An 11,327-nucleotide genomic window follows, 5' to 3' on the forward strand; every position below is an offset into this window, starting at 1 on the left:
GAGCGGTTTGAACTTCTTGCTCGCAGAATGCATGTTGACAAAAAAAGAGTGTATTTGGCTACAGATGACCCTTCATTATTGCAAGAGGCAAAATCCAAGTAAGATGAATTATGTTTATATTACAGTTTTTTCCTTCTAGTTAGCTGTACAATTTCTGACTGTTGTGTACAGAAATCTTAGCATCATTTTTTTGTTTTAGTTTATACGGTTAAGATTGCATTTGAGCTTCCAGTGATTTTTTTCTCTCAGAAGTTCTCTTTCTTGTATGATTTTTTTTTCCAAGTATGCTTTTCAAAGCTTAATGTTAAAAATCTAGAAGAGTTGAGCAAGATACCTGTGACTATTTAAAAACAATGCAATGCTGTGAAAGGGTGGTAAAGATATAAATAAAAGTTCTTGTAGAACATACATATTAAAAAGAAACTATTCAGAAATATTGTAAAAACTAGTTAATGTATTAAGAAGTTTCATCTGTCTAAACAATACCTTTCTGTGAATAGTTGCCAGAGAAATTCTTACAAGTTGCTTGATAAGCTTCTGATGACTCTTTCAGAAATATTCCTATATTGACAACTTAGAAGACTTTCACCCTACATGTTGAATAATTTTAAATTTTCTCCTTAAGTATATGTGGGATTCTCAATCTGCAGTGTTGTCCCTTTTTTGCTCTTTGTCCTCTTCTAGTTCTCCAGATTGTGGCTGTAACAACCTACCCTAGCTATGGGATATCCAGTCTGTCATAGAAAATGTAACTGTTCAAACCTGGAAATGCACAGTATGCCTCCGTTTACTCCTAACATAGCCTGTATTTTCCTGTAAAACTTGTTAAGTTGATGTTTTGCAAGTTGTCACTGAGATGGCAAAACCTTCTGTTTAGTAAAAGAAAGCAGATGCATATGGAAGAATAATGTTCCATATTTAACTGTATCTCTCATGGGTTATGGTGTTTATGGCATATAAACAATTTCACAAATCCTTATCACCATGACTCTGGAACCTTGGCTAAGAGTTTCAGATGCATTCAGTTTACGCCTATTCATTACCGAGTACAAGTTCACATGTTTTCCTTTTGAGTACTGTTTATTTTTCTGTCTACCTATTTCTGTTTCCAAAATTTTATCTCCCTTGTTCTGAAGAATATGTATTTTTTTAAATCTAAGCAAGGAAACTAAGACTTTTTAAAATCAAGGAATCTCAAAAATGGCAAATTTTTGATCTGTTTTATTCTTGGTAGACATGCTTGGAAAAATATATAAGATAACATACTGGATTACAAATTTTCTTTGGCATATGCAAGGTAAGCAGAAAACGTTACTTTGTGGTAGAGAAGTTTTTTACAGCATTGCAAACCTTTGTATTTCAATTGTGCTATTTCTGTTTTTCTTTCATATCTATAAAGGGCTGCTGTTCAAATTATAGAGTTTTGAAAAAACTAAACGAACATATTCAACTCCAGATGATGGCAATCTAATCCTTCATTTTTTGTATACATAGAGACAAGAACAGTAGCAGAAACAATTATGATAATATAACATTTAAAGTGCAAATCTGAACAATGAAAAGACAGGTAAAACAAAATTGAGGTTATAATATTTAATCCATTACATTGTCCTAAATAACCTTAATTATTGCTTGTAACATAACAGAATTCAGTATTGCTGTAACAATCTTAGTTATGCATTTTTTCTTTATTTGTGTTGAACTTTGAATCTTTAGCACTGTATACTTGAGCTTTGTGAATAATAGTGAGATGCACCACCCATGTAAACATCTCATCCCAGGTTTTCAGTAGCAACAAAAACTAATAGTAGAATTGTGACTTGCTCAATAAAACAATACTGAATTTTACTAAGCATAGCAGTTTCTGTGACAGGTCAAAGTCCATTCCAAATCACACTTTTACTGAAATATAACATACAGCTCAATAGCACAACATTCATTTTGTGTTTTCTTAATAAAAGCCATAGAATCTGTAAGTAGTGAAGATTCTTTTTTTTTAATGTGTTGCTGCTGAGTTGTCAGGTTATAGATTACACTGAAAGATAATTTCCTAAGTTGCTTGCACCTTACTGTTGCTTGCAGTTGAGAAACTTCCTGTGATTTCATAGAAGGCGGGATGCAATTTGAGGCTTCAGCATTTAAAGGCATCTGAAAACATGCTATGGTCAAGTTTTGGGAATAAGGAACCTTCTCTTCTCATGAAGAAAACTACAAATAAATTTACACTTCTGACAAAAAAGTTCTAGTCATTTTGCACTACCAAGCTTTGACAGAAACAGCTGTCACATTGTACTGCAGTAGCTTATGTTGCATGTATGGATGTTGCATACATGTGATATATGTTGCATTATGTAATATTAGTAAGTACTAGATATGGTATCTCTCTTTACATGAGAGTGATTGCTGTCAAACAACACTGGCATTAAAATAATCAAAATTTAGCCAACATTCACGTGAATAAACATGTTGTTTCTGCTAAGAGAAGTATTTCAAACTACTCATAATCATGAAAACAGAAATGTTTTGACTTTAAGTTTCAGAAACTTCCCTTGCAGTCAGATGTCTACCAGCTGCAACTACAGGAGTAAAGACAGTGGAGTCAGTATTAGCAGTTTGTAGGGTGTTTTGCTTTCCAAAAGAAAGATGGAAGTGATATATTTTCAGAATTAGGATGATATAGAACAATATTAAGAGGAGTATGGTTGAGATTTCAGCAGCTGTTGAAGCTTCTCAACAACTTCTAGTAAGGAGAGGTCATGGTATTTGTCTTAGATAAGTGGTATGTTAGGGATGGTGTAAATTGCTTGTTCTTTGGCTGATTTAATAGTTTTCCAGTACAAACTTCTGAATTTTCTAGTATATATATTTCTTGTCTATAATATTGTTGACAGCATCTTCTTTCTTTAAGGAAGAGTGTTCAAAATAATGCATCTGAGCACACACATAAATTCTTAAGAAACCATATTTAATACCTTTCTGGTTTATCCATGAATCTGTTTTAGTCTTTTTCTCATGTATATGAGCACTAAAATTCAACCAATTGCATTCTTCCTTTCAGGATGTTTACTTTTAAAGTCATCTATATTTTGGTTTTTCGTTTTTTGCTGTAATTTGCCTCCCTCATGAGGCTTTGGGTTTTTTTTCAGCACTTATCAAAGCCTTTTTTTCCACCCTAGTTCACTGTTTATTTACTTCCACAATAACAAGTTGATGTCTTTTCTCCCTGTGTACTATCTGTAGTTTAACTGCTGCAACCCTCCCCACTCCCGAGTCATAGTACGCCTAATATAGAGAATTCAGTCGTGCTTCCCAGTTCTTGAGTCTGATGAACAGCTCGTACATTTCCCAGTTCTTTTTAGAGCAAGACCTGAACAAACACGTAATTTCTTACTCCATCTGTTTACACACATACTGATACTGTTCTTTCGGAGGGAAGGAAACTTGCATTGCCTGTTCTGGACACTTCCCCAGTCCTAGCAAATTGAGAACAGGAGCCTGGGACTTGGTTTACCCCTGCTGCTATAGTTGCATGACTACGTGATCAGCTTCTGAAACCAATTGGAACTTGAAATAGTCTCGTAACTGTGCTTGGTTTGTATCCTTATCTGAGGCTGGTAGGTGCAGGAAGGAAAGATTTTAAACTAGCTCTTCCCTATCTTCTCATTTCTTCTTTTCCCCTTTTCCTAGGGGGGGGGTGGGGGGGAAATCCTTCCTGGCCTCTATACGGGTTTCAAGAAATTATTGGGTAGTTTAATTTTAGATATGTGGAAGAGATCTACTGCATATGGTTACTCTGAGACAAAGAAAACGGTGTCATGCCAGTTTCGATTCTTTGGTTTTATCGTCACAGTTATAACACTTTCCTGTTACAGAGAAGAGAATCTGTGTGTAATTTCTTTGGAAAGCTAGGAGGGATCCTAAAAAATACTGTAGTCAGACAATTCTGTCAGTAAGAATATGACATCTTCTTATTAATTTATTTAGGAATTCTAGTAATAAGACTGTGTCTGAGTTTTGCTTAAAAAAGAGAGTTCCTCAAAACTTTATAAGTATTACATTAATCATAGTATAAATACAGATGGAAAAGGGAATAGAAGCAAGTAAGAGCTAACTCTAGAGCTTTAGAAGTTTCATTTCCTTTATTCTTTGTAGTCATTGTGGTAAGAATGGCTTTAAATAGAATCTAAAGCACTATAGAGAGTGAGAAGGAGAATTAAACCTCACCTGATGCATGAAGTCAGTGGCCACATATGGCTACGCTTGAGAGGAGTGTAGGCTTAGCCTTTTGCTGCATTTTTCCTTATGCTCTGTTTTCAGCCTGTGTTGGAGATAGTATGATGGACTAGAAGATTTCTTTAGTCACACTGAGTATGGCTGCTATTATATGCACATTTTAGCGTATTTAAAGGAAACCTCTTTTCCCAAGTATTAATATAACACTGTGTGTGGGACACAACATAAAAGTGCTTGTTTGAAAACTTAAATATGTGAGTAGATAAATGCTAAGCTGAGGAACAAAAAAAAAAAAAAAAAAACCAACAACAAAAAAAAAGGATTCTGAAACTGTTGATTAGGTAAATTTGGATCAACTTCACAAAATGGAATTGAAGACCAGATTTAAAAGTATCTCAAAAACCGTTCCTGGAATAGAAGGAGGAAGGAAAAAATTTTAAATGTATGCATACGAAGATGTGTAATTTTTTTTTTGGTCAGATCCAATATGACACTTTTTTGGTGTGCTTCGTTTGTTAAGTTACTAGACTGATCTTTTGTTAGTAAGAAATCAAATTCTTCAAGAAAGGTTCTTTTGTCTGTACTCAGCATGTGGATTCTGATTTTTGAAGTCTGAAGGAGGTGATAATTTTAGTAGTATTTTTGATGCCAAGAACTTGCAAAGGTGTGTGCAAATCATAGTATCATAGAATGGTGAAAAATTTCTTCCTAATGTCTAATCTAAATCTCCCCTCTTTCATCTTATAACCGTTACCCCTTGTCCTGTCACTCCACTCCCTGATCAAGAGCCCCTCCCCATCTCTCCTGTAGCCCCCTTTCAGCACTGGAAGCTGCTCTAAGGTCTCCCTGGAGCCTTCTCTTCTCCAGGCTGAACAACCCCAACTCTCTCAGCCTGTCCTCATAGGGGGGGGTTAATTTAGATTTGTTTATTTAATGCCCAATTTTCTTGCAGTGTCATAATCAGGATCTAATAGAGAGTAGGGTAATAAACAAAATGTACTCTAGTAAAGACACAATACCATATTCTGTTTAGTAGTAGAGAAAGCAAAGTGATCTGAGTATATTTAATCTAAAATTGGTAGCATTAGCGGAATGTAGCATATAGTTCCTGACATTTTTTCACTTCTTTTGCAGTGTCAGATCTCAGGCAGACTTGCAGCGTCTTTTTATTTAATTTTCTTTTTTTCTGGATAAAGAGGGGCCATGCTTGGAGGCAGCAGCAACATTCTGGAGTGTTCAGAAAAATTATAATTCATTCCCTGTAAAGCAGAGACTCACTTAAAACAAATTAACAACTTTATCTTGCAGCAAAGATGATGCTTTTTAAAAAATTTTTTTAAAAGTAGAATAAGATTTTGCTGTTAACAGTGTATTGTATTTTCACAGGTATCCAAATTACGAATTTATCAGTGATAACTCCATATCCTGGTCAGCAGGACTTCATAACCGATACACTGAAAACTCCCTTAGAGGTGTTATTCTGGATATTCACTTTTTGTCTCAGGCAGACTTCCTGGTCTGCACATTTTCGTCACAGGTAAACTGCAATACAAATACAATATATAGTATATGTAACAGTTCTAAATATTAGTTTCCTTCATGTTCCTGTTATCTTATTCTTGGTGCTCACTCATGAAAATTTCAGGGAAGGATTAAAGGCTTGGCATGCTATGTGAACATTTAGAGGATTCTGTGCACTGGTTGATTACTTCTCTTGAAATTGCTGGCTTAATTAAGGCATTGAAAATATGCAAGAAATAATATTAAACATGTTTAAGAGTTCCTTGTTTTGCACAAAGTTAATGTGTAACTTGTATCCATCCATTTCTATGCAGATTAGTTAAGGTATTTAAAATAAGTAAAAATAATTTAAAACTTGTTTAATGCTTTTTAATTTGCATAAAGATAATATATAACTTGTGTCCATCCATTTCTACACATCATTGCACTCTGTAAAGTTCAAACATGCCTGTTGTTGCCTTAGTTGTTTGTGGAAATGGAAAAAAATGAAGAAAGAAGACATTTGCTTTCAGTGGATCAAATTTCTAGCAATCTAGCAGCAGTGCAATAGATGTGAATTCTGACCACTGTAATCCACAGAGACTTCTTGTTGCAGATAATTGTATGCTATGAGCTTCCCTTCTTGAGTGGTCTGATGAAGCAAGTTGGAGTCCATTAGAAAACTGAATTGTCATCATTCGCATTTCTTCTTTGTTACATTATATCATATATTAATTTCACAGAATCACAGAATCACAGAATGTTAGAGATTGGAAGGGACCTCGAAAGATCATCTAGTCCAATCCCCCTGCTGGAGCAGGACACCTAGATCAGATCACAGATCATATATCATGAAAAGCTGCTTTAAAAAGCTGTTTTAAGATTAAAAAATATCAGAAAGCAGTATTTTGTGGCTGATAATGCTGATCCACCTAATTCAAGAATGGAAAAATATGATTGAAATCAAACAAAGTGAATGTATTTTACTTACTGTTGTCATATGTGCACTTAGGTGACACTCCTGGTTAGGGAAGCATTCAACTATAGATGGCAATAAATTATGATCACACATGATTGTAGTGTTACCTGGAAATGGATACAAAATGGAAAGTTAAAATTCACTTCAAAAAGAAATGTTTTCCACAGCCTCAAAAGGAAATTGTCTTCTGCACTGTAATGACAATTAGATAGGTAACACGCATAGTATTGATGCTAATGTATGATCAATACAGTGGTATATTGACCTTGAAATATTGAATTCTTAAAATGCTACCATGGCAAGAAGAAAGCAAAACCATAAAAAGTATAGAAAAGCCCCTTATCCCTCAGTCATGCTTGTGGTTACGTTTTTTCACTGTTCACCCAAACTCTGTGAAGAAACTTCAGACCAAGACATGAATTAAGTCCAAAGTAAAAATCTTGTGAGGAGCCATCCACTTCTATAATAATGTTTACTTCAGCTGAAGTATGTCCACTGAATGCGTATCACAGTGAAAGAGGGGATCGTCAGGCAATGTATGTCTTAAATGTCACACGTGCATCGGTACAGAGACAGTTCATATTCTGAAGGAAGAATTACGTGGACTTGGATAAGAATTTAATAAGAAATCTATACCATTTTCTGCTATTATTATATTCAGATAGCTGTGTTAAAAGTGGTAAATGTTTGCTTTAAATAAAATACTGGGTATAAACATAGAAGAAGCATGTTTAAATGTAGGTACAAATGGCTTGGACAGACTATACTGTAATGGGATTGCAGGTGTTGGAGTCATTTCAGAAGAAGAATGTATGTTAACATATGTTGACATAGTTAAGTTGATACAGGTTGATGGGGACCTCTGGAGGTCATCTGGTACAACCCCCTTTGAGGTACATGGTGTCTTTGAGGTCCAGTCTCATTCTGCATTTCCCTGAATTTGACAGTGGACATGTTTGCTGGATGATGTATTTGTTTTTCGAGAGTTGCAGAAAATTCTACTAATGTCTAGGAAACCTGATATTAGACTGTTACTCTCAATAGCCGGGACTATGAGTTTGGTCCAACCATCTACTCAGTTTATTCTGGGCAATTTCTTGTGCTTTAATAATTCAAACTCAAAAGTCATTTAACACCAGTTTCACTGGTCATGCTACAATGTGGAGCTCTACAGCATTTTCAAATACTGGGCTCTTCTAAGGCCTGTTGGAAGTTTTCCCACTGTTCAGAAATATTTCTCTCTTATGGGTTTAAAATTTGATCCTCTGATCTCTAACATTTGAACTACTAACCCTCTCCTTTCATCAGTGAAATAAACAGTTTGGTAGTTACTTTGGCATTGAAGGTAAGCAAAATCTGGCTGTTAATGGTCATCTTTTGTCCAGTCTGTGTGAAGAGAAAGTAAGGATAAGAATATAGTCTAATTTATTTCCAGTGTGATTTTGGACTTTGACGTTAATCACTTGTCCACCAACTTTGTTCCATTTTCTTTTCCTTGCCAAAAAGAGTCAAAACTTCATTACAGAGGCATTAAGAGAAAATCACAGTGTATGTGAATAGAATCAGGTGCTTTAGGAAGTCTCCTATAGTAACTCTTCTTTATGCTACCAAAACTAAATGAACACTGGTACAAGCTGTAGAATAGGTATGTCATTAAAATACTGTTGTTAAAGAAATTAGACCCATCAAGTAATGTGGAATCAAGCGAAACAACCTACCTTGGCACTGTATTTCAGCAACATTGCATTGAGATGTGTAGAAAAGCCAGAAGGTAGTTACACAAATCATAACACAGTAGCAGAATTAATAGTGCACGTTAAACCAAAGAGCTTTTTTGTCTCTGCAGTCTTAATTTAGATGAAATCGTAGCTCTGTCTACCTGATATATTTTTCTTCATAATCTCTTTTCCTTCCAGGACTTATTAGTCTTTTTATTTTGCATTGTACATGTAAGTATACAGACTGCAATACAAGTGAATCTAAGAAAAAAAAATGGGATGCTGGCTTTAACTATAATTCTGCATGTCAGTTCTCTGCCTACTGCCCTCAACAGGTTCGGTGCTGAAAAGGAAACAATTACGGAGAGGAGATGTTGCATGTTTTATGTCACATATGCAGGACACTTACACTCACTAAAAACCATTTCTACCAAAAAGATTTAAAATCCTTTACAGAGTGTGTGTGTGTGTGTGTATCCTCCTCCTGGGGTGCACACACATGCAGAGAACAAAACATCAAAGACAGTCACAGAAGCTGTAAAATAAGTAATCTCTTGCCAATGTGTGGGTAATCAAATTTGTTTCTGTATTATGGAGTATAACAAGTACTTTGAAATAATTAACTTTAGCCTGATGTTCTGAAAGCTACTTCTTGAAAGTTATTTCAAAGATCAGATGGAGAGGGATAAAAGGAAATCTATTACATTTCTGAAGCAAATGCCTCCCCCAAAGAAGCGAAGAAGGTACAAATATGTCTGGTTTGACTGATCAAAGTTCTATCAAAGTCTCTTCAGAGGGAGAAAAGTAAAATCAAGCTTTACTATATTTCCATAGACTGAAGATTATGAAGAAGCTCAAATGCTTCTTCATATTGAAGAAGTCTGCTGTATTGTTAGTTTATCAAGCTTATGCAAGATCAGAGAAAGATACAGTAACGTAGATTAAGAAGTAAGAAAGGTCCCAGTGGCCAAATCAGACACCTGACAGAGAAGAGCTTTCTAGCCAGTTATTGAAAAGAGCTTTCTTTAATACATTTGCAGTGTTTTGTATTTCTGAGAGATACAGCATGATTCTGATGTGGGGACCTGTTTTCAGTCTGAAAAAATGTGATACAATGGAATTCACTTTCATTTAGTTGTCTTCCAAGTTGCCAGCAGTCATAATTCTATCGCTATTCTAATATTCACAATATTTTAAAGCTGGAACCGTTTGATTGTGAACATTGGAGATTCATTTAGAAAAGTAAATATAAAGCCTCATTATTGCAGAATAAATTTTGAAAATACAGGTTCTAAAGCTTTAAAGAGAGGTAAAATACAGTTTATTAATAATAAAAAGAAAATTATTTGCTTTTACATTTGGTTGGCTACATGGCGTTCATTTTAAAAAGCAGGATGGCTAGTGTTCATATAGATGTTTTCAATTTTTACTGAAAATTAGACTGTTCTACTTATTTATATATTAATTTAGCCAACCTGATCACCAGAGTGCTAATTAAAATGTTGCAGAATTGCATTCTTCTTGTTAGTAAATATGCAGGTTTTTTGTTTTTGTTTGTTTGTGAGTTGTGGGTTGGTTTGGTTTTTTGACCTGGACATTCCACAACTTGATTCTCATTTGAAATTTAATTGTTACACGTTTGTTGCTGACTGCTGTGGTATATTGCAGGCACACACAGTATTTATGACTTCTCTTCTGTTTTTATTTCTAAGGTTTGTCGAGTTGCCTATGAAATTATGCAGACATTGCATCCAGATGCTTCAGCATATTTCCATTCTTTGGATGATATCTACTACTTTGGGGGACAGAATGCCCACAACCAGATTGCTATTTATGCTCATCATCCACGAACTGCTGATGAAATTCCTATGGAACCTGGAGATATAATTGGAGTTGCTGGAAACCACTGGGATGGTTATTCAAAAGGCATCAACAGGAAATTAGGAAGAACAGGCCTGTACCCATCCTATAAAGTTAAGGAGAAAATTGAGACAGTCAAGTATCCTACATACCCAGAGGCTGACAACTAAATTAAAAGGAAGACATTTGTCAGTAATTCTCATTTTTGATTGGTTTGAACCAGTCAACACACTAATGGTTTATATGGGATTTGAATTTGCATTTTAACATGCAGTTAAAATCAAAGCCTTTAGCAATGAAACTGGATAAGAAGCTGAGAACAAATGGACGGGCTATTATCTGAACTTACTCAAACATTTTTTTGTTATATGCACTCTCACACATGCACACACAAAACCACATACAGCAGCAAAACTGTTGTTTTATACCTTTCGTCTCTTTTCAGGATTTGTCCCAGTCATTAGTCTTACGTGAGCTTTGGGCTCCTTTCTCTGCCATTAATTGACAATAACATTCAGACTTATAACACTGCCACATTGTGTAATTTGAGTGACATTAACATATTTTGTATGTGCAAAATTTAAAACATGGTGCCTATATTTGAGAAATTTGTGACCTTTTTAGAAGAGCCATGCCTGTTTCACAGTGGGCAAGAGTCAATCTTCAACTGGTGTTACCGTGACCACTGAACTTGCTTCAAACAACAGATTCAGATTTCAAACTAGATTTCTTTACAAGGTTATTTTTAGCATTCCATTGATTACTTCTCATCATTAATAAAATAAAGGATACATCCAACAATAAAATAGTCACTGTCTGCTAGGAACTTTTGTAGAACAATGCCATGAACAGATTCTTTAGTACTGATAATGTTTCTGGACATTGCCTTTGATTGAAAAATAAAAAAAAACCCAAAACAAACCACAAATCCAACCAAAATGAAGTATCTGGAGTTTCATTGAATTTTTAAATGCTTGTTATGCAGTACAACAGCTGCTTAGTGGCACAGTGTTGCTCAGTTCTGTGGACAGTGGGTT

General features: G+C 35.0%; 1 protein-coding gene across 1 annotated transcript in view; it reads left to right on the plus strand.

Moving 5' to 3' along the window:
• FUT8 (fucosyltransferase 8 (alpha (1,6) fucosyltransferase)) overlaps positions 1-11,091 on the plus strand; it is a 57,885-nt gene extending 46,794 nt beyond the window's left edge. Inside the window, exons 7-9 of the mRNA XM_010082900.1 lie at positions 1-98; positions 5,620-5,770; positions 10,143-11,091. The exon at positions 1-98 is cut by the window's left edge and continues 88 nt beyond it. Of these exons, the coding sequence (XP_010081202.1) occupies positions 1-98; positions 5,620-5,770; positions 10,143-10,460 (567 nt within the window). The 3' untranslated portion in view covers positions 10,461-11,091. The remainder of the gene's footprint in view (positions 99-5,619; positions 5,771-10,142) is intronic.
• The last annotated feature ends 236 nt before the right edge of the window (positions 11,092-11,327 follow it).

The sequence above is a fragment of the Pterocles gutturalis genome, unplaced genomic scaffold, assembly GCF_000699245.1.
Source record: "Pterocles gutturalis isolate BGI_N339 unplaced genomic scaffold, ASM69924v1 scaffold8980, whole genome shotgun sequence".
Taxonomy (NCBI): Eukaryota; Metazoa; Chordata; class Aves; order Pterocliformes; family Pteroclidae; genus Pterocles; species Pterocles gutturalis.